Source organism: Rana temporaria, chromosome 1, assembly GCF_905171775.1.
Source record: "Rana temporaria chromosome 1, aRanTem1.1, whole genome shotgun sequence".
NCBI classification, from domain to species: Eukaryota; Metazoa; Chordata; class Amphibia; order Anura; family Ranidae; genus Rana; species Rana temporaria.
Window position 1 is genome coordinate 173359214 of NC_053489.1, and position 23754 is coordinate 173382967.

Sequence of the window (23754 nt, forward strand, 5' to 3'; positions counted from 1 at the left end):
AGAGTGCTGAAAGTACAGTACAGGTGTCTATTCACTCACTTGCAGGAAAGCAGAGTTTTTTGTTTTTTTTTTCCCTTTCTGAAGTGGAGCTTTTAGGAAACACAACGTTGCTAGATGTTCACTGTGAGGTGAGGGTGGGCACCAGCTGGGATACAGTATATCTGCAGTTCACGCTGAAGTCTTGGAATTTTTTTTAAATGAAGGAATACATGCGTTTAGCCCATAAGAAAACTATTCCCTGTTAAAGTATTAGTAAAAAAAAAAAAGGTCGGCCAAATATATATATATATATATTTTTTTTAGAAGTCAGCTGCTACAAATACCGCAGCTGCTGACTTTTAAAATTAAGGATACTTACCTGTCCTGGGCGCCCGTGATGTTGGCACCCAAAGCCGATCTATCACTAGGCTCTCGGGTGCTGCCGCCATCTTCGGTAAGGGAATCGGGAAGTGAAACCTCAATGCTTCACTTCCCGGTTCCCTACTGCACATGCGTGACTCTCGCTGTGCTATGCCATTGGTCCCTGCTGTCTTCTGGGACCTGTGTGTATCCCAGAAGCAGGGGAGGACAGAAGGCGCCGGACGTGGCGTAGATACCCGCGGGTTGCACGATTATCTATGCCAGGAAGTGGGAGAAAAATACCTGTATTACACAGGTATCTGCTCCCCCCACTCCGCCCTGAAAGGTGCCAAATGTGAAACCGGAGGGGGGGAGGGTTCCGAAAAACAAAATAACGTTTTTGGGTGGAACTCCGCTTTAATGGGGGAATCGTTTTCATATGGATTAAATGCATGTATTCCTTCATTTAAAAATTGGCAAGACTTTGGTGTGAACTGCAGATATACTGTTTTCCAGCTAGTGACCACTCTCGCCTCACAGTGAACATCTAGCCAAGCTGTGTTGTCTAAAAGCTCCACTCCAGAAAGGAAGGGGGTGGGGGGGAAAACAACAAACATGTTATACTTACCTGCTCTGTGCAGTGGATTTGCACAGAGCAGCCCAGATCCTCCTGTGATCGGGTTCCTCGCTGGTGCTCTGGCCCCTCCCACCTGCTGAGTGCCCCCACAGCAAGCAGATTGCAACACGGGCACCCGAGCCGCTGCTCTGTGTCCATTCAGACACAGAGCTGCAGCTTGGCCCCTCCCCCTCTCTTCTCATTGGTTCACTGACTTTGACAGCAGCGAGAGCCAATGGCGCCTGCTGCGGTCTCAGCCAATCAGGAGGGAGAGTCCCAGACAGCCGAGGCTCTCGTGCAACAATGCTGGATTGAATTGGGGCTCAGGTAATTATTAGGGGGGGCTGCTGCACACAGGTTTTTTATCTTAATGCATAGAGAGCATTCAAATTAAAAAAACTTTTGCCTTTTACAACAACTTTAAATCTTGTGTGCTATGCTTTGAAAATTGCTGCATCTTTGCTGCAGTTTTTTAAAAGCTCACAAAAAATGGCACCTTCTATTGTATCAGTAACTCTTGTGCATAATTTGTACCAATAGGTACTGTAAATATCTCCTAAACGTGCATCATTAGCACATGCGCTCTGAAGGGACGGCCAACCGCGTCGTTCCTTCAGCTACGTGTGCCATAAATTACGGTTCCCGCGCACGTGCTCCGGAGTGACTATCGCGGCTCCAGGCCTGTCACAGAGTCTGAGTCCGCGGACCAGGGAAGATGGACCCTTCGTTTTCAGGTATGTTTCACATAATGTGCTAGTATGCGATGCATATTGGCATATTATGCCTTTTTACTTTTGCAAGTCCTAAAAAAAAAAAAAACGGTTTACAACTGCTTTAAAAGAGGTTGTAAAAAAATAATAAAAATAAACCCTGTAAGACAAAGGCATAATGAGCTACTAGCTCATTATGAACTTGCCGTTAAAACAATGCTGTTGCAGCTGTCCTTGCACACCGCTGTCACAGCTGACATCTTTCCCGGATCTTCTTCTGGGTTTGCGGGCCCCAGCACTGTGATTGGCCAGAGACGCGATGATATGAAATACTTACCTTAGAACGAGGGGTCAGTATCTCGCCTGGTCCATGCCAGGGAGTGGACATTTTCCCTCGGCGTGTCTTCGGGTATCGCGGCTCCGGCACTGTGAATGGTCAAAGCCGCGATGTCGTCACTCCCGCGCGTACTTCTTTCCAGCAAGGTCCGGCGAACTCAGAGCGCATGCAAGGGGAATATCTCCTAAACCATACAGGTTTAGGAGATGTTCTTTTTGCCTACAGGTAAGCCTTATTATAGGCTTACCTGTAGGTCAAAGTGTAAATTAAAAGGGTATACAACTGCTTTTAAAGAACAGCAATAACTGACATTGTGAAGGTGGCAAAAGATTTTTCTGGTTCCATCAGGAATTCAATTATTTAAATATACTTCATTTGTATTTTCTTTTTGTAGCGGAGTTGGTGACTAAACTCTACGAGGCAGCTGTGAGAAAAGTCCCTACCAGTGAAGAGTATCACTCTCATCTCTTCATGGCTTATGCCAGAGTAGGGGAATATAAGAAGATGCAGCAGGTATAGAAATCATTGCTTTTTTTTTTTTTACATCCTTTTCAGTCTACAAAATGTAAATTCACTGTATGTTGACCCTTATTAAAAGGATTAAAATCTTAAGGAAAATGCACTAAGGAGTATATTTTGTTGTATATACATTTGATATTTGTAATGTATTAGTTCTAGACTGTACGCTGATGATAAATCACTACTACCTTGTGTTCTTTTGCAGGCTGGAATGGCACTTTATAAAATTGTTCCAAAAAATCCCTATTATTTCTGGTCTGTGATGAGCCTGATCATGCAGGTAAGCAATGAATATATCTTAAGATTGCTGAAGTATTCGCACCAGAAATTTTTGCTAACACCGTTAAAAGTTTTTTGGGATACGAACGTGGGAGAAAAAAAAAATCAAGTGTTCAATTTTAAGGCTTATATGCAAGTTTTATTGCCATAAAATGTGTATGGGGACCAGGGAACTGCCCCAGGGGACATGTATCAATGCAAAAAAAAAAAAAAAGTTATTAAAACAGAAGTTTTTTTCAGGAGCAGTGATTTTAATAATGTTTGAAGTGAAACAATAAAAATGAAATATTCCTTTAAATATCATGCCTGGGGGGTCCCCTTAGTTGGCCTGTAAAGTAGCGCATATTTCCCATGTTTGTAACACGTCGGAAGGAGGCTGGGTGGCCCCGCCCTTATAACTGCTGTCATCGTGAAAAGACAGCAGTCGGCGCAATGCCTCACATTTTTTGGGTCTGTCTGCACCGTAATTTATTTTTATTTTAAATAAAGGAATTGTCTTTTGTTGTGCTTTTACGTTTTGACACTTTTTTGGTGAATGGGTAGAGGTAAATGGTGTGTGTGTGTGTGTGTGTGTGTGCGCGAGCGCGTATAAAAAAGTAGTCTAGCGCTAAAGAAATACAACCCTCGTGCAAACTACAATAATTATAGAAATTGCAAGAGAAATGGCTCCTGGGAGCTAAATAAAGTGCAATAGTGGTGAAAACTGACACCTTCACATATGTTCCAGTGAATCAATGAAGGTCAACAAAAGATGGAAGACAGTGATCTAGTGCAAACGTGCAAGAAATATATATGTGCAAAAATAGTTCAATATTGCAATCTAAGTAGGTGGATGGATGTTCAGTTCAAAATAGTCCCATACAATGGGCAAAAATGTAGAAATCCAATCCTCAAATTCTTTAGGAGACTTTATCACAATATATATCCTATCCGTAGTATATTCTCAATTTGGAGTATTGAACCTTAGTGGGGATCCTACACCGGTCTCCGAGAACTCTCACCTGAATTATATATAAGGGCACATCAGCTCTCTCAACTCTCCTCTGCTATTGGTTACTGACGTTCCTGTTGTGTAACATCCTCTACCTCTCACAGCAATTCCTCAGATGGTAGCTTTCCACACATGACCTGGACTCTGTATGTCTACGGGGCCCCATTATATTTATGTATGTATGTATGTGTGTGTATATACATACATTTTTTTTTTTTAATATATATTATAATGTGTGTCTCCCTCAGCAGAGTGCGTTGTGATTGGCCAAAGCATAATGCACTGAAATCTCGCAGTGCCTTTTGGGGCGTTCCGCGGCGCTCGAATTTTCCGCGAACGCCCTTTAATATTTGCTGTTCAGCGAACACCCGATTTTCAAGCTCCTCCCTAGAAAGGGGTAAAAACTTCCGGAGCTCAAGTGATTTAAATAATTTTTTTTTTTTGAAAATGCATCAATAAATATTCTATTATCTTTGGCAATCATCAACCTTGTCTGTATATATCTGCTTTGAAAACCAGTCAATTTAAACTTATTTTTATTTTCTCTAGTCTATTTCAGCTCAGGATAAAAAATTGTCTAAAACAATGTTTTTGCCACTGGCTGAAAGAATGGTTGAGAAGATGGTAAAGGAGGACAAGATAGAAGCGGAAGCTGAGGTATGATCCTTTATTATTTAATTTTTTTTTTTTTTTTTATGAAAATGTTTTTCCCTGTATCCTATTACATGTGTGAGCTGATGGCTAATATTGGTAACATGGTGACACAATTCCTGCTAATTTCTCTAACTGACAAAGAAATCGAATGTGCCTTGTGGCAGCAGTCCAAAAATTGTAGCTAACATTTCCCAGAATTATCCCCCACTCCTGTAATCTGGCTCGCTACTTTTTCATACATGCTCTGTGCCATGTGTTCGAAGCCCTTACAATTTTTATTCTTTTTGGTTACTTTTTTTTTAGTTAAATATAACATTTTAGTGTGTTTTTGTTCAAAAAGGGCGAAAAGAGTTTTGATGTTTTCTGTAGCCCTGTCCTAGGGTGGCCACACTGCTTTGCCATACATATACGGTATAAAGTGTAACCATTCCTCTCTGGGCTACATGTCCACCCCACAAAATCGGTGCCCATGTTGGTGACGGATCGAATGCAAGATATGCTACTCCAAGCATTTCCTTTTCAATGGACCACGACTTAACTATATCTTGGTATAAAGCTGTTCCCTTTTATGATGGGCTCTACCAGGCCAACTATTCAGTGTTTATGCAGGTTTCTGTGCTCGTAACCTTCTTGGAGTCCTCTCCCAATGTCCTGTTTTGGTAGGTAATGCGAACTGCATTAATTCTATCTTTCTAAACTCTCTTCTTTGTTTTCAGAGTTCTGCTGGTTAATATAGCTCCACTCTTAATACGTCTTGCCACTTATCTTCCACTTTGGGCAACTATTAACATGGTTGACTCTCATCCTATCCCGATAGTTGCCTTGCCCCCTCCAGGGTCCCATCCCTCCTACCTTTAGACCCTGCTCTGCTCCATACTCTTCGACTTTGGGACTGTTAAAAAAACTGGACAGATTTCCCTTAATTTGGCATTACTTCCATTTGCTTTGCTGCCCCCTGCCCCCAAAATGCTACGCAGTTCCACTAGTGGTCCGTGCAGGGCTTTACGAATGTTCACTCTCTCCTCATTCCTACCAGGGTTCTGACCTTTGAAACCCCTAGTTCCTCACGAGTTACCGTTTTATATGAGCATTTCAGTTACTTATAGCTCCGTCACTTCGTTTCTGGCCTCTTGATCCCAACCCACCCCATATAGTCTGATGCCCTTTGAAATTATTTGTCGCTTTTGTCCACACTCATCGGGCCTCGTTTGTCTGGTTTATGCGTCAATAATTTCTATCAAGCAACCCCCTCCCCCCGTAAGACAATATAGGCAACAATGGGAGCATGAACTGCATTCGAAGCTGGTTCCTCAGGGCTGGCAGATCATGACTTTTGGCTTTCACGAAGTGTTCGAGACATGTTCTTCTTTAAAGATTGTAAAAAGCGGTGTTATATGCCGGCCCGTTTGTCTTGCATTATCCCTCACCTGGTTTTTGCGGTGGTATCCACATAGGAACAATGGCACATACATTTAGTGGAATTGTTCAAAGGTGAGCAGACCTTGGAGTGGGGTCTTTTCTTCGTACATTGTTGCGCTCTAAAGCTTGGTACACACGGGCTGAATGTCGGGCGACACTGCTGGCCAGTTCAATAGAAACTGGCTGACATTTGACCCATGTGTATAGCAGCCGGTCCGGGTCATTACCAAAAAACTGTCTGACCAGCACTCTCTCAGCATTCTAAGACCCCATACACACGATTATATTTTCTGCAGATTTTTATCTTCAGATTTACCAAAACCATGTAGTGCAAGGGCCTGTCTGATTGCATACAAATTGGTACTCTTAAGGTTTGACCTCATATTATATGGTTTTGGTAAGTCTGAAGACAAAAATCTGCAGTCAAAGCCACTGACAGATATGCTGTCTCATTATGACAAATTTCTAAGTTTGGCAACCTTCGATATCGCATTCTCCCCAGGGGTCAAGTCCTGGGGAAAAAGTGTGTGAACTCCCACCCAAGATCCACTCCCCCCGCCAAAAAAAAAAAAAATGATTACTAAACCACATGTGTTTTTTTGTTTTTGTTTTTCTATCCACTGTACCTTAGTAATCCTTTGTTACTGGCCACTTCCTGTATATGGATTCATCATTATAAGCAAGTTCTTTCTAAATCCCGTAATAACTTGCGGCAGACCTCCGCAATGTCTCCTAGGAACAATGACAAAAGCTCCCAGGAGACATTGCGGCCTCGAGGAAGTGACGGAATACCCGCACACTACCGGATTAATCCATATACAGGAAGCGGCCAATAACATAAAGGATTACTAAGATTCGTCTGCCCCTGACAGTGACTCGAGCTGGGCATCGCCGCTTAGTGAAGGATTGGCTCGGCCGCTCTAGTCCTTCAAAGGGAACTGCGTTCCTGCTGTGAAAAAAGTGCAGGGACTCCGTTCCCACGCGTTCCCGCAGGACTTGAGCCCTGATTCTCCCCTTCGCATTTTTTCATCATTAGACATTATATACTTTTGCGCCTCTAACCCCTGGGATACTCTTGTTACTCTTGCTGTTTTTTTTTCCTTTTCTTCCCTCCCCTTTTTATCCTCCTTTTTCTCTTATCCTCATTTTTTTTTTCCGCCTCCTAGATTATCTGTTATGCATAGTGGTCCTTTTTGGCTGTTATTTTCTGGTTCCTTTTCTGTTTTTACTGTTGGACAACATTCACCTTATGTGTGCGCGACCATTATGTCTCTATTTGCATTATATGTGGACCTTTATCTACCCATCGTGTACCCAATTTCATTTTCCTGTATTGTTTTTTTATTTGTGCACTATTTGCTACTCCTTGAATATGTCAGGTTTTTTTTTTCTGTTGCTATCCATTAATAAAACTTATTTTAACAGAAGTGTGAGCATCCTCGCCCTAGGACAGGAAGTGTTACTTGCAGAATCGGCAAGTGAAAATAAAAGCCTTGAAAAAGCTGAAATATTAAATGTTTGCTTGGGCCTTGATATGCTTTTAACCTTTTTATACAAACATACGCTTGTTTTATACAATTTCTGTATTTTTTAGGTTCCATATTCTCTTTTCTGAAATCTTCTAGATCATGGTTTCTTAATTGTTATGTATGCATTTATAAATCTGTATCTAGTGGAGTGTGTACTGTATAATAGTTACATTTTGTGGATACTTTTAACTGTTTTGAGGTTGAAGCAAACAAGCCAGGGTGATTACTTCTATGGCTTCACGTACCACTTGGTGAGAAACCGAGTCCTAGACTTTGGAGCATTTAAGAAGTGCTTATCTAGCACACTCATCTGGCAGCAGACACAATTAAGCTGCTTGTGTAAAGGGTTTACTCCTAAGAAAGAGGCTTATATTAAACTACGTCTTTCACCCCATCAGCAATGATATACATTTAATTGTTAGAAGTAGTCAGATTATGGCTGCTTTAATTTCAGTAAATTGAAATTGGCTCATTTTACTTTTAATGAATTAATAAGTTGTGGCAGTTTTAATGTTTTCCATGTAGCAATGGCTTTTTCATTTATTTAGTCTCAGCAGTGTGATTGCTGTCTGTTGCAGGTTGAACTGTACTACATGATTTTAGAACGTTTGGGGAAATATGAAGAGGCACTAGAAGTGATCAGGGGCAAGCTAGGAGGTATGTCTCTAACAGGAGTAATTTTTTTACTTTAACTTGTGCGTATAATTAAAAGATCTTTGCAGAAAAATTGTTTAATGGTATTTTCTGAGTTTGTGCGGTTATGGTTTTGGAAGCGGGTGATGAAGGAACTTATTTGGTAAGCCGCACAGTCTTTGATGCAACAAAGAGAGGTTTTATTCATGATCAAAGATGCAATTTATTTCTTCAGACACTGGAACCGTTTCAACCACCCCTGCTCCTTATAAAGTTCAACAGGTAAGTAATCATCCTGCATTTAACTTGCTGGGATAAGGAAATGTGTCCTCTGCATAACAACCAAGTGACCAACTTGCTTGCCCAGTATACAAGGAAAGCAGAGTCCTATCAAAATAGGAGTTGATTTACCAAAGGCAAATATGCTGTTCACTTTGCAAGGGAAATTTCCCAAGAGTTTAGTAAATGTGGTGAAATGTCACCTTTTCAAATCCACACGGGAGCCAGGGGGTGGGGCTGAGTCTTGCTGTCTGTGTTATTAGGACTCAACAGGACTCGGGAGCGCGCCCGCACAAGTGCCCCCTTGGAAAGTGGCACTCCGAGGGGGCACTCGAAGAGGAGGAACCAGGAGCGTCGCGGGGGCACCCCAGAAGAGGATCTGGGCCATTCAGTTCAAAACCCTTGCACAGAGGAGGTAAGTATAACATTATTAGTTAAAAAAACAAACAAAGCTTTAAAATCCCTTTAAGATGAGATGGTACATACATTCCGAACCATCGATTTTGGTTCGGACTGCATTGTCATTCATCACAAACGGTGAGAAAAGAGATGAGTGAACAGATCACCCATGCCTAAAAAGAAATGTGTTCCCTTCACACTATCCTGGGTTCATCAAACAGGTTTTTAAATAGTATTAAGGCCCATACACACTATAGGACATTTTGACAACAAACTTCAAAATTAAATGAGCAGGTTTTTCTAAAAATCCGACCGCGTGTACGCTCCATCAGACAAACTTTTTCAGACAAAAGTTCACTCTGCAAACAGACAAACTTTCTGGTAACAAAATTGCTATGGTGCAAAGTCCTGCCGTGTGTACAGAAATCCATCTGACTTGAGTCCAAAGTACAAACACACATGCTCAGAACCAATGCAAAAGATCAGACAGGGTGGCGGGAAAGGGCTGAAAAACCATGTGATTTTGGTAAAGTTTTGCTGAAAGTCCTGCCGTGTGTATGCATACCAAGTTCACGGCCAACGCCCTTTGAACAAAAATCCACGGAAACGTTTGTTTGAAGTCCGATCGTGTGTATGAGGCTTTAATGTTGGTAAGACTGGTAAAACAAAAACCTTGCGATTCCCATGATCATCTTGGGGGGGGCGGCCAAAAGATGTGGTTAATTTCCATGTCTGGGTTGTGTACTGTGCTCACTAATAGTCAAAGGTAACAACATCATACATCTGAGTATAGACATAATTTATCTGTCAGCCTAAATACAATATGATATATATGGGCTTGTCTGTCTTGCTGTCAAATTTACACATGGGGAACCAACCCTGAAGATGAGTCAGGGTTTCCCAACTTCTAACATGAATACACCATTAGAAAGTCGACCGATTGCTCAACCGACAACCAACGAAACGGCATTCGTTGGTCAAAATAATCGGCAACATTAACTAATCCAAAAAATCTTTAAAAGAGCAATCTATTTCATACGTAGTTTTGACGTCTCGCATATAAGTGGGGTTGTCTACTTGTTCCGCTCATGTGTAATAATGTTCAAGAGATGTTTTACGGACGACCTTCACCCCAACAAATAGAATATCATTCATTCGCAAACGATACAACGCAATTATTCCATTTTTTTTTTCAATGGGTCTTTTTCATTCTTAATATTGATATTGGGTATTACTTGCTGGGCATCGGGCGAAAATTTCCGTTCCAACGATCGGCCCATTTTCTACTCCATTTTCTTATCGTATGTATTCCTGCCATAAAACTATATAACCATGTTAAATTCCACACTAGATATAAATAGTGAAAGCGAGGACAGCTGCTTGCACGTGTCAACAGATACACACCTACTACAAATAATTCACACAAAGTGCAGCTCTTATCACAAAAGCATGAATTGAATTAATGTAAATTCAAGAAAACACAGTCAGTCCTTACAAAGAAAATCCATGCATAAGTGTTGATGTTTAAAAAGAAGAAATAAAGACCAAAAAGCCCACCAATGTGCAAAAAAGGTGCCTCCCATGAAAAAGACTCCCCCCCCCCCCCCCCCCCCCCCCCCCCCAAAGGTCCAGTGAAGGTGGCTGCTTATCAAAGGTTATTGGCTTTCAAACTAATGAAAAGCTAATGAATGATTAAAACACCACTGCAACTTTAATCCCAATCCATGGGGACATAATAAAATGCAAAAACTCAGTGCAGTATGTGCTTATAAAAACGTGTGTAAAGAAAACCACTGGCATTTAGGATTAAAAAGACACATCACAATGTCATAAAGTTGTAGCTATCAAATTGTCAGCAACCGGTTCCTGGCGGCCACTGTACGGGGTGACAAAACATGTTGGGTGATGCCTTGCGCTTTTCGTCATACGTTTTGATGCCAGGGGTGTGTCTAGCTAGAAGGAACCTTTTGTCGAAAGCCAATAACCTTTGTTAAGCACTCACCTTCACCCTCACTGGAGCTTTAGGTTAGGGTGTCTTCTTGCTTTCTCCTCTTTGGAGCTTTATTTTTTTTTTTCACATTTTGTTGACTTTTTTTATTCTTTTATTTTCTTATATCAACACTTATGCAGGGATATTATTTTTTTTTTTTGTAAGGTCTGATTCTTTTTGTGTTTTTCTTTGAATTGATTTTATGTATTTGTGATGAGCTCTGCATTTTGTGTGAAGGATTTCCCAACAAACTTTTTCCATAGGTTACAAATAGCCATTATTACCAGTTGAAAAATCATAAAGAATCTGATCTGGGATATATGGTAAATGATGAGCTGCCCAAAATTAAAAGGCGGAAGGATTACATTCCTGATTTTAAGTAGTGTAAGGTGTGATGGACCCACAAACTTTTCACTACATTCCCGAGGGTTAAATAGAGATTTTTGACTAGGGCTGTAACTAACGATTATTTTCATTATCGATTAGTTGGCCGATTATTGTTTCGATTAATCGGATAATAGCCTTAAAATTTAAACTTTTTTTTATTGGGCCAATTTGTTGTTGGGCAGATTACAAATTAGCGCAAAAACACGTTACATGCGTTTCTGCAGCTTCTCCATTGAAGTATATTGAACCAAAATAAACAAAGTAGCACCGTTTTGCGTTAAGTCCTTGCCCTTTCCAAATACGCAGCAGCTGAAAAAAAAAATCATGGATGTGAACATGTCCCATAGGAAAACATGTAAATAAACTGTATTGTGTTTCTGCAAAAAGCACCAAAAAACAGAGGTGTGAACCCGGCCTGAGATGTTAAGTAACTGTCCCACAGTAAAAAAAACCAAAAATAAGTAAAGAGCAAATTATCACTACTGTAAGGAGTTAATTTTTTTTTTTACTGTGGGACAGTGAAAGTAATATTTACAGTAGCGATTTGCTTTTTTGTACTATAAAGGGCTAATTTTTTTTTTTGTTTTGGTTTATTCCATTATATTACTGGCAGATTGGAATCGATTAATTTCATAATCGATTAGTTGTCGATTAATCGATTAGTTGTTTCGGCCCTAATTTTGACATTTATTTATGTGGTTGATTTATACTTCTTGCAGTGTTTTCTTCTGTCTTTTTACAGAGGAGTGCTTTGGCCCAGAAATTTTTTTTTGGTTCTTGCTGAAAGATTTTGATTTTTGACCATTCACAATCTTCTTTTTGTTACTTTAATAGGTTGGTTGCTATGCAGCTGAGATATATACACTTTCTCTTCCCAGTTTGTTAAATTTTAGGTGAATATTTACCTGTAACCTGTTGAACGTAAACTGTCCACTTTATAAGGAAAATTGCATTTTTTTTTTTTTAAGGGATTTTTCTAGTGTTGCACTGATACTATATCGGTACCGCTACCGAGCATTTGCACGAGTACTTGTACTCGTGCAAATGCTCCAATGCCTGATCTGATACATGGGCAGTCGGGAATGATTGGTGCAGTGGCGCTGGCAGTTACAAGCACATATCTCGCCAAGATAGACAGCCACTTCTCCTCCTCCCTCCTGTGGCTCTCTGCTGCTTTATTTAAATCTACGCAGGGGGAATCGGTGCTTGTAACTCCCCCACTTTATACTGATCGTCCCTGACTGTACCCTGTGCTCCCTCTCTGCCCCAGATCTGTCAGGGTGGAGAGTGGAGGAAGGAGCTGGTCAATATGTAAATTACTGGCTCCTTCCTTTACTGAATGCAGTTGGTGATCACTGACTGTTTATTCATATCTGAGCATCGTAAACCTTCTCTTTTTTTTTTTTTTTTTTTTTTTTTTTTTTTTTTTTACGTTGCTTAAGTTTATGAATGGAGAGGAGCCTCCGTCTCCTCTCCCATTCATCTTCAGTGCAGCTGAGGCTGCAGAGAAAGGGACTTGGTAATCTGTGTCCTCCAGTCCCTTTCCCTGTCTCAAAGGGGAGATGTCGGGGGTCTGATATCTCACCAGAGCCCCTCCGCCCAACACGTCTGTCACGTGACATAAAAAAAAAAGTATCGGTAACCGGTTTCGGTGAGTACTTTGGGGGGAGGGTGGAGTAGAAAGTATCGATGTAACCCTAGATTTTTCCTCCAGAGCTCAGTGACTGAGGGGAAGCTCTAGTGACTCCCATCAACCAGTCATATGCAAGCAAAAATACTTTTTTTTTTTTTGTTTGTTTGTTTTTTTACTTTTACTTGCACATGAATGGGTATTTTTTGCAAAGTGATATTTTACTACAGTCACAAAGTATGAATAATTCCCTTGCAAAGTGTACAGTCTATTTTCCTTGTGTAAATCTACCCTTATGTATTTTTGTTCTTGAATAAACCTCTTTTTTTGGATTATAACGTGTGCGGTTTACTTTCTATATTTGATTGTTGGAGTCTACCTGAAACTTGTTAGCACAGTTGTTAGACACCTGTTGCGTGCACCTCAACCATTTTGCTTTTGTGTGTGTGTGTGTGTGTGTGTGTGTGTGTGTGTGTGTGTGTGTGTGTGTGTGTGTGTGTGTGTTCAGGTATGTATATAATTTATTTTCTTTTATTTTTCACAATCATGTCAGAAATGGGCAACTGTTTACATTTCCATACATGCCTTTTTTTATTCTTTAAAATAGCATAACTAATAATGGGGAGTAGATATTTTATTTTTAAGTAACTTATAATTTTTATTGGTTGTTTTACACGACTTGCACATTGCTATTCACCAGCGGTTGGTTCTTGAAAAATAATTTCTTTGAAAATGAATTTTTTTATTTTATTTTTTAGGAATATTTTTTTTTGGGGGGGGGGGGGGGGGGAGTTTCTTCAGTTTTATACTATACTGATCTACAGGGCCCTGTTGTGAAAATCTGTTTGACATTGATCTTCTTACCTGTCTTTCATATAACCATCCCAGCAAAAAAGAAAATATCAATTGTATGTGTCAAGAGGGTGCTGTGGGTTATACAGAGGTTATAAAGTGGCATTATCTTTTGTAAAATGAACTCTTATAGGTATGGCTAGTCTTAACAATAGATTAGACATGGTTTACCCAGATAGAACTATGCATGGACAACTAATATGAACTCTCACACTTATTGGACATTTAATGTTTGTTTTGTTACTGTTCAGAGAAATTGACCAGTGAACTGCAGAGCCGTGAAAACAAGTGTATGGCCATGTACAAGAAGCTCAGCAAGTGGCCTGAATGTAATGCTCTCTCAAAGAGACTGCTTTTGAAAAAGTAAGTTCTGAGCTTTGTGTATCATCTCTGCCTTAATTTACCAGCAACTCATCAGGACTGGGAAATGGAAAAGCTGCCATTGCCTACTAGTTTCTGAAGGTGCATACTACGAGGCTGCATCCCGATCTTCCTTTTCTATTTTTGTGAATTAAGGGGGTTACGGATCTAGGTATTGATGTCCTGATCATGGCCTGTGCTTTCAAAGATAATTTGGTGATAGTATCCTCACTTGGCATCTTCTTGTTAGATTTGTACATATTTACTTTAGTGTGTGTGTTCGTGTAGAATAATACAATTTAAATTTGTCTGACGGAAAGCCTACCATATCTTTTGCTGATGTTACTTGGCTTGTGTGGAGCACCTAGGTATTTACATGGCTTGCGTGCTGATACCACTTCACAGCTACAATAAATCTATACAGACACACACATAGGTGTGCACAGCCTATTGCATTAGGGTGTGCACCCCAAAGATCAAACATATTTGCATGTGTATATACAGTATACTGATGGTGTCAGCAGAGCGGTGGACGGTGTCAATAGGGCAGTGGACAGTGTCAGTAGTTAGGGAGCTTTGGTGAAATATCAGGGGTCTATTTCTGTGCGTTACTACACATTTAACGCAGTATATTTCAGTGCATTACTGCACGTTTAATGCAGCATATTTCTGTGCATTAGTGCACATTTAACGCAGTATATTTCAGTGCATTACTGCATGTTTAACGCAGTATATTTCTGTACATTAGTGCATGTTTAACACAGTATATTTCGGTTTGTTATGTGCCATTTAATGCTGTATTATTCTGTGCGTTAGTGCACATTTAACGCAGTATATTTCGGTGCAATCTGTGATTAGGCTGTGCCCAGGCACACCTGGCACACCCTGTGCGCACGCCTATGGACACACACCATTGATGGGCCTCATTGGCCTGTAAAAAATTGTAGGTGGGTTGAAACGTTTTTGTTTTAGAAAAAAATGTATTGCATCAAAATCTAGTTCACCAGAATGGTTTTCCTTAAACGAGAAATTCAAGTTGGGGCTTGCGTATATCAAGGGAGCAAACAACAAGGCTAGAGGATAGCACATATGTATAAAAGAGTGAAAGGGAAGGAACAGTCTGAAACGCTTTTATGTAATACATGTAGTTCCCTTAAATGCTAAAATTAGTCTGGACCTATTTTCTGACCTTAACTGAATAAACAGCTGGCCTTGCAAACCATTGCAATGGTAACTTTTTCCCAGGACTTGTTTGGAAAATACAAGTTAGAATATAATTTACAACACCTGACCGCCACCAGTGTTAATTTTATCGACTAAAACATTTTAGTCGACTAAATTAATACTATTTTAGTCAACTAATGTACGACTAAAACAATTGAAATTCCTAAAATGGGACTAAAATGCCATTTTAGTCAAAAGACTAAGACTAGAACTAAATTGAAATTTGACTTCAGAATGAACATTGGTCTGCAGTGCATGTCCATGCCTCAATACCATAAATCATATATTAGGTTTTTTCACTCCAGCAGTATATAATGAGTTTGGAAATTGTAGAGAAATGTTAACTAATGCATTACAATTTTTAAGTGCACCCATTAGATTTTAGTTGACTAAAATGTACTGGAAATTTAGTCGATTAAATATGACAAACAATTGCAGAAGACTGAAATGCGACTAAAATGCCACTTTAGTCCTAAGACTAAAACTAAATTGAAATTTGCTGCAAAATTCACACTGGCCACCACCACTGTTACCTGCTGTAGACAAAAGCTTAGGGTTACATTGTACATGGATCAGTGTTGAATATGAATATTCCTTTGCAATATTTTTGTTTTGGTTGCCTGGCACATGCAGATATAAACCGATTCAACACTTTGCACACTTGCTCTGGGTCAGTGATTTGGATCAAGAGTTCTGATGGGCGGCATACTTGTTCCAGGTCAAAGACTTGTGGGCATCAGCATGATTGCCAAGCAACTGGTATTTTCATAGTGAGATGAGCCACTGCCATTTCTACATTCAGTGTGTTTCAAGGTCTGTTCACGACAGTCATTGGACTGGGGAGTTCAGACCTTTTGTATCAAAGTGGAACGAGTTTCAAAGAAGGCACACCAAGATTTTCTTCCAAGTAAATGTGACCGCTGTCATATGTTTCCTTTCATGCAGAGCTTTTACTTTTAAGGTTTACAGTGAGTAGCAGGTTCAGCATAAAGATTTCCACTTCAAGATTTTCTCTTCCCTTTGACTCCAAGAGGCAGCGTGTGTTTCTCTCAATTCTTCAGCATAAATGTTTCTATTTTGCGTAATAAATGTATGTAATTTTTTTTTTTTTGCAGCCCAGATGACTGGCAGTTCTATATTTCTTACTTTGACTCAGTGCTGCACCTTGTTGATGGTTCATGGACTCCTCCAGTAGAGGGCCCAATGTAAGTCTTTGTTGCATTTTGTTCTTTTACTACTTTATACCTCAAAGATTTAGATCGGCTTTGGTGAACTGAGGCATTGAAAATTGTGACGTTCGACTGGAAATAAACTGTTAAAAGTATTTGCTGCAGTATCTCTGAATCTGTGTATTTTGCTGCAAACGGCAAGATAGTCTTAATCTTAGTAAAGATTGTTGATGTTTGCTATTTCTACCATGATTTTCTGTTTAAAATGGTATAATGTGATTTGGAAAGCTAGGTTTTAGTCTCAACTGAAGGTAATTGACAGCTTGGTGATTGGGCAAATACATTAACGTTTACCTGTCATGAGACAAATATGTAGGCTGCTGTTGATGACTTGAAAATGCTAGTTCCTGGACTCTTTGGCATTACTACTCCTGTATCTTGGACGCAGACCAAACAGAGTGAACGAGCCAGAGAAAAGTCTGAATTTCTAATTCCCTATATTTGTTCAAGGTTCATAATATTGAAATAAAAGTATACATATGACCACTAGACATGTGCACACTGAAATATTTGTTTCGGAATTTCGTTTTCGTCCGAAAAAATACATTTAGTTACTCCCGAAATTCGTTTTTATTTTGTTTTGTTAAAAAATGCATTCGTCCGAAAATCCAAATTAAAGGGGTTGTGAAGGTACACCACCTTTTTAGGAACATTTGACCGGAAATGTACTATTCGACGTTCAGTTTAGCTGCTCAGTCGAATCTTCTTAGAACATTCGACAGACACCATAAGCCTTCAATGACAGATTCAACCTTAAAGGTGTTGTAAAGGTACAATTTTTTTCCTAAATAGATTTCTTTACCTTAGTGCAGTCCTCCTTCACTTACCTCTTCTTTCGATTTTTGCTTTTAAATGTCCTTATTTCTTCTGAGAAATCCTCACTTCCTGTTCTTCTGTCTGTAACTCCACACAGTAATGCAAGGCTTTCTCCCTGGTGTGGCGTGTCATGCTCGCCCCCTCCCTTGGATTACAGGAGAGTCAGGACGCCAACTAACACACAGCTCCTTTCTCTATCGGCAACATAGAGCGTCCTGTGGTCCAAGGGAGGGGGCGAGCACGACACTCCACACCAGGGAGAAACCCTTGCATTACTGTGTGGAGTTAAACAGAAGAACAGGAAGTGAGGATTTCTCAGAAGAAATAAGGACATTTAAAAGCAAAAATGGAAGGACGAGGTAAGTGAAGGAGGACTGCACTAAGGTAAAGGAAGCTATTTAGGAAAAAAATTGTACCTTTACAACCCCTTTAAGGTCGAATCTGTCATTGAGAGCTTATGGTGCCTGTCGCTGGTTCTAAGAAGATTCAACTGAGCAGCTAAACTACGTCGAATCGTACCTTTCCGGTCAAATGTTCCGCCTACAAGTTATAGAAGAATTCTAATGTTGTATGACTAGTAATAATTATATTTATAAATTATTACTAGTCAACCAACATTCAAATTCTTCTATAGCCAATGGGCCGAGCATTTGACCGGAAATGTACGATTGCGGCGTCGTACAGTTTAGACGCTTGTCAAATCTTCTTAGAACTTTCGACAGACACCATAAGCCTTCAATGACAGATTCGACGTTTGTATGTTTTTCGATGCTTCGTCGAATCTTCGTCCATGTCAAAAGGTCTACCCCCCAACACGGTCTCTAATGTTGAATCCTTTCCCTCTATGTAGAATAATCTTTGACTAATAGAGTTAAGGTTAGGCACATTCGACCATAGGTTCGATAGACACAGATTGCTATTGTCAGCGTTGTCGAATCTCCTATCTATATCGAACTGTTGTAGCAACGAAAATAAAGCATTTTTTTATGTCGGATGTTTCGGATTCTGCACTTTCGTTTGTTAAAACGATAACGAAAATACCTAAAATTCGGACTAAAACAAATGCACGTGTCTAATGACCACTAGTATTTTCAGAAGGCTCCTACATATTTCTAACACCTTTTTCAGTCTGTTTAGCTCACTTTTTTCTTCTGGGATAGATCATATGATCAATGCCTAAACATTGGGTCTGCCACTAGGGGGAGCCTAGAGCCCACATTTCTGCAGCAGAGTTTTATTACAACTTCTGGGGAGAAAAGTATGGATCGCTGTCCTTGGAAAATGTTATATTAATTGTGTAGAAAAAGCCAATTTAGACATGCTTTAAAAACTATTTTCATTTAACATTCCAGCCTTCTGGCTTTAAAAAATAAAACTCTAGTCCAGTGCTCAAAATTTCAAGTCCTGAACTACTAGCCAGGCCTTAAGGGTTACTCGCCACCAGTTGACCCAACCAATCCCTACCCTGCACCACCCCTATTTCGGCCCTTAAACACGCCCTCATAAATTATCTCATGAAATGACACTTGCATGTTTTATGCAGAATTAAGTTACAAACATTATCAGTGCAGCCACACCTGTGCCCACCATTGCGGCCTCTGCTCACTGTGCCTACCATTGCGGCCTGTGCCAACTTTGCAGAGGATCGCCCCAGGGGAGGAGGAGCTGGGGGTGGGGGGGGGGTGGAGCGCGGGTACCGCCGGCATGCGGGGATTGATCGGGAGCTGTTCTCCCCGGGGAAGAGAAAAGCCGCGGGATTACAGAGCCAATAGCCCGCTGTTACAGCCGAGTTTACATTGCAATTGCCTCCGCTCTTGGTTACACACAGCCCGCCTCCTGACCCCGTGCCTGTATCAGATTGACAGAATGGCAGTCCAATGCTGGGACGTGTTCTGTCTATATGATACAGGCGCGGGGTCAGGAGGCGGGGCTGTGTGTAACCACGAGCGGAGAGGAGGCAATTGCAATGTAAAGTCGGCTGTAACAGCAGGTTATCAGCTCTGTAAGCCCGCGGCTTTTCTCTTCCCCGGGGTGATCGATGGGAGAACAGCTCCCAAACAATCCCCGCATGCCAGCGGTACCCGCGCTCCCCCCCTATTCCCAGCTCCTCGCCAGAAACAATTTTCCACTCGCAAAATGCGAGTAGGCGAGTGGAAAACTAGAGGGCTGCAGTAGTCAATTGGAACTGTTTTTCCAGATCAAGCGGAGGAAAAAAATATGGAATAACTAAATTCTGAGGAAAGTGTTATGGAATCACCATGTACTTTGCAGTTCTAAAACAAACGTCATGTATCAGATAACATCTGCTAATTAGTCTTCAGTTAAATAGTGCTTGCACACCTCGGTGAGCTGTTTCACCAACCTGATTGAATCGTGGCTCCAACATGAGAGATGTCAGTTGAAACGGGAGAGGATTATAAAACTTCAAGGAGGTAAATCATCACGGAATGTTTCAAAAGATGTTGTTGGTTCCCAGTGAGCTGTGTCTAAAATCTGGACCAAGTATAAATCAAATGAGAAGGTTGTTAAAGGAAAGTGTACTGGTAGACCAAGGAAGACATCAAAGTGTCAAGATAGAAAATGTAAATCAATATTCCTTATAAACAAATTTCACAACATAACAAATGGTTGTAAACTGGAGTCAATGTCTGTGACCGAACTAAGACATGGCCTAAGGGAAATGGGATTTACAGAACATACAGCAAAGCCATCATTGACGTCTAAACAGGAAAAAAAAACAAGATTTCAGTGGGCTAAAGAAAAGCAACATGAACTCTGGATGAAAGTGATATTCGGCCATAAATTACAAATCTGCATTGAGCAAGGTGATTTATGCTGGAACTTTTTGTTTTGTTGCCGTTCCAATGAAATGTATAAGGAAAACATGCAAATTTCCCCAATCATTGATGATATGGGGTAGCACGTCAGGTAAAGGTAGGGGGGAGATGACAGTCATTAAATCTTTAATAAATGCACACGTTTTACCGGTATATTGAGGTTTTGGACACTTTCCTTCCATCAATTGAAAGGATGTTTGACATTTTTCAGGATGCTAATGCATCTTGCCATAGGGCAAAGCCGTGAAAACGTTCCTTCAAGAAAGACATATAGGGGGTTATTTACGAAGGCAAATCCTATTTGCACTTGAAAGTGCAGTCGCTGTAGATCTGAGGGGGACATGCAAGAAAAAAAACTGTATTTTAGCTTGTACATGATTGGATGATAAAATCAGCAGAGCTTCCCCTCGTTTCACATCTTCTCTACAGCGACTGCACTTCCAATTGCATTTGCAGTGCAAAGTGGTTTTGCCTTTCGTAAATAACCCCCATAATGTCAATTACTTGGCCTGCAAATAGTCCAGACCACAATCTAATTGAAAATATATGGTGGAAATGAAAGAAAATGGTCCATAACAAGGCACCAGCCTGCAAAGCTGATCTGGCAAATACAGTATGAGAAAGTTGGAGCCTGATTGATGAAGAAAACTGCCGATTGGTTAAATCCATGCCTCGGAGAATTCAAACTGTTGTAAAAGCCAGAGGTGGTGCATCTAAGTACTAGTGGTGTACTGTCGTGCTCTTTCACGATTCCATAATATTTTCCTCTGATTTGAGTGATTCTTTTTCTTGCTCTGCTTAAACTACAAAAACAGTTGCCTACAGGTGTGTGTGTGTGTGTGTGTGTGTGTGTGTTCTCTCTCTTTTTTTTTTATTTTTTAAGTGTTCCTTAAAGCCTGAAGGTTGGACTGTTAAATGAAAAAAGTTTTGATGCATGTCTGTGTGATTCGTTTTTCTACATAATCAAACATTTATCAAGAATGGTGATTCCATACTTTGCTAGGGGATGTATTTTAACTCCTACTTAACTGTTTGTTTGAGCCTTGCAGTTATGGGTTTTAAAGATAAATTGGGCCTTTTTGGGGAGTCTATGCCCACTTTAAGTTTACCTATATTAAAAAAAGGTTTTGCCTAAGTTAAAAAAAAAAGTAGTATCAAGCAATAGTGTGTTTCCCCAGGTCAGCGGAAGGAGATTTGGATCACACCATAGAGCAGGTGGTCAGGTTTGTGGAAGATCAAATAGAGCAAGATTCTAAAAATCCACGACCGCTCCGAGGACCATATCTTGCCAAGCTTGAACTGATTAGACGTCTAAGAAGCAGAGGATGTAATGATGAGTACAAGCTGGGTAAGTGAACACGCTATATATCGGGTAGTGTGTGCAAAAATGGGGAATCACAACTTTGCTGCCTTTATGTCCATTAGCTATAGCTTCCACTATATTGTTGTACAGCTTTTGGTCTTGGGCTCACTTATTTAAGTTTACCTTGGATATTGTATTTTTAAAATAAGTTGGGAAACATTGTGACATTTACTTTTTTACCTGTATCTCTTAACATGAACAAAACTGAGGGGTGGCTGGGTTTGTGTTTTTCAATACAGCAAACCGTTTAGCAGGACTGGGTCTTTCCCTGTCGTATCCAGAATTACTGATATAGCACCCCAAAGGTTTTGAAATGGGGGGGGGGGGGGGGGTCAGGTCAGGCATACTCAACAAGTTGAGCAATGCAGTGGATTCCCCATAACTACATATTGCCCCTGAATATTTTTCAATATTAAAACAAATTTTGCTGCATAAAATTAGTAATAGGAGAGCTCTGAGACTGAAGTATTTTGGTGTTTTAGGAGAACCGGAAGATCTGATGTTCCAATTCTTTATTAAGTTTGGAGACAAGCCTTGCTGCTTCACCGATATTAAAGTTTTTGTGGATCTTTTCAGTCCAACCCAGCATTCAAATGTAAGTTTTTTATGTTTTTTATTTTCAATTTTCTAGTTTCATATATCATTGCACATAACAGTAGTAATAATGAAAATGCGAAGACTACTACAAGGCGAAAATACATTTCTCATTTCATTGAGGGACACAGCCCTGCAAGAATCTTGACTATATAGGGGTTTTGGCACCACCTTCAGGAGTAGGACGCTAGGCAGAAAAAATGAGCACCACTTATGGGCAGCCCCCTACTAGTGACCAAGCTGCCTATTTGCTATAGGCAGCTAGTTTTTTTGTTCTGGTGTCCAAGAGTAAGAACCTAGCTCCCTTGGAACTCTTAGTTCCTTTTGTTTCTAGCATGGTTTTTGCTTTTTTTTTTTTTTTTGCTTTACATTTTCAATCTTGAGGGACAGCCTAGATCATTGATGGCGAACCTTGGCACCCCAGATGTTTTGGAACTACATTTCCCATGATACTCCTGCATTGTGCAGTGTAGTTAAGCATCAGGGGAAATGTAGTTCCAATACATCTGGGGTGCCAAGGTTCGCCATCACTGGCCTAGTTAGTATAGATCCTAGTAGTCAACACAGCTTTGCCAGCAAGTGCATGCAGACCCCTAGCCACATACCATCAAGGAGTAGGATGGCCCGTGAGTTTTCTCACAGGAAACGCATGACAGAACAGTCTGGACTTTTGACGCACTGTCCACTTGGACCTCCCCCCATGGGAGGCGAACTGGGACAAGGTTCCTACGCTATTCTGATAGGAGAGGTTGAGTCTAGGTGTTTGAAACAATTGTGGGACACATCAGCTTCCCTCTGGCCTCTTACTGGTTTTGGCGAGGCCTGGAGATTCTTGTCTCTTGGGTGGAAGGGACGTTCAGCCATAAGGTGAACAAAAAACGCTTGCTTCCTATCTCCTTCCTTGGAAGACTGAGGTAGAAGTCGATGTGGCAGTGGTTTCCACACAACCTGCTGAGTTGGATCAGACCCCCTAGGATGCTGAGAACAAATCTTCAGGAAAAAGCTGATGTCTGCCTTGATCTTCTCTGTGTGGGAGACCCTTGAAATTGAGAATTGCCCCAGCCAATTCAGAGTTGGAGGCATTTTCTTTTGGCACTTGCAGCCAAAAATGTAAATTTATTTTATGTGATGGACCAACACAAAGTGGCACATAATTGTGAAGTGGAAGGAAAATTATAAATTGGTTTTCAACACTTTTTACAAATGTGTAGCGTTAATTTGTATTCAATACTTTGTAGAACCACCTTTCACTGCAATTAATTACAGCTGCATCTTTTTTGGGGGTATGTCTCTACCAGCTTTGCACATCTAGAGTGAAATTGTTGCCCGTTCTTTGCAAAATAGCTCAAGCTCTGTCAGATTGGATGGAAAGTGTCTGTGAACAGCAATGTTCAAGTCTTGCCACAGATTCTCAATTGGATTCAGGTCTGGCCTTTGACTGGGCCATTCTAGCACATGAATATGCTTTGATCTAATCCATTCCATTGTAGCTCTGGCTGTATGTTTAGGGTCGTTGTCCTGCTGGAAGGCGAACCTATGCTCCAGTCTCGTCTTTTGCCGACTCTAGCAGGTTTTCTTCTAAGATTACCCTGTATTTGGCTCCATCCATCTTCCCATCAACTCTGACCAGTATCCCTGTCCCTGCTGAAGAAAAGGCATGTTCAGGGTGATGTTCAGTGTTAGTTTTCCTCTGCACATACCGTTTTTGCTTTTAGGTCAAAAAGTTCAATTTTGGCCTCGTGTGACCAGAGCACCTTCTGCCACATGT

At 40.6% G+C, this 23754-nt stretch overlaps 1 protein-coding gene across 1 annotated transcript in view; it reads left to right on the forward strand.

Moving 5' to 3' along the window:
- NAA25 (N-alpha-acetyltransferase 25, NatB auxiliary subunit) overlaps positions 1-23754 on the forward strand; it is an 89307-nt gene that overhangs the window by 33033 nt on the left and 32520 nt on the right. Inside the window, exons 4-11 of the mRNA XM_040346223.1 lie at positions 2397-2515; positions 2727-2801; positions 4341-4448; positions 7972-8050; positions 13815-13926; positions 16263-16352; positions 21208-21377; positions 21875-21987. Of these exons, the coding sequence (XP_040202157.1) occupies positions 2397-2515; positions 2727-2801; positions 4341-4448; positions 7972-8050; positions 13815-13926; positions 16263-16352; positions 21208-21377; positions 21875-21987 (866 nt within the window). The remainder of the gene's footprint in view (positions 1-2396; positions 2516-2726; positions 2802-4340; positions 4449-7971; positions 8051-13814; positions 13927-16262; positions 16353-21207; positions 21378-21874; positions 21988-23754) is intronic.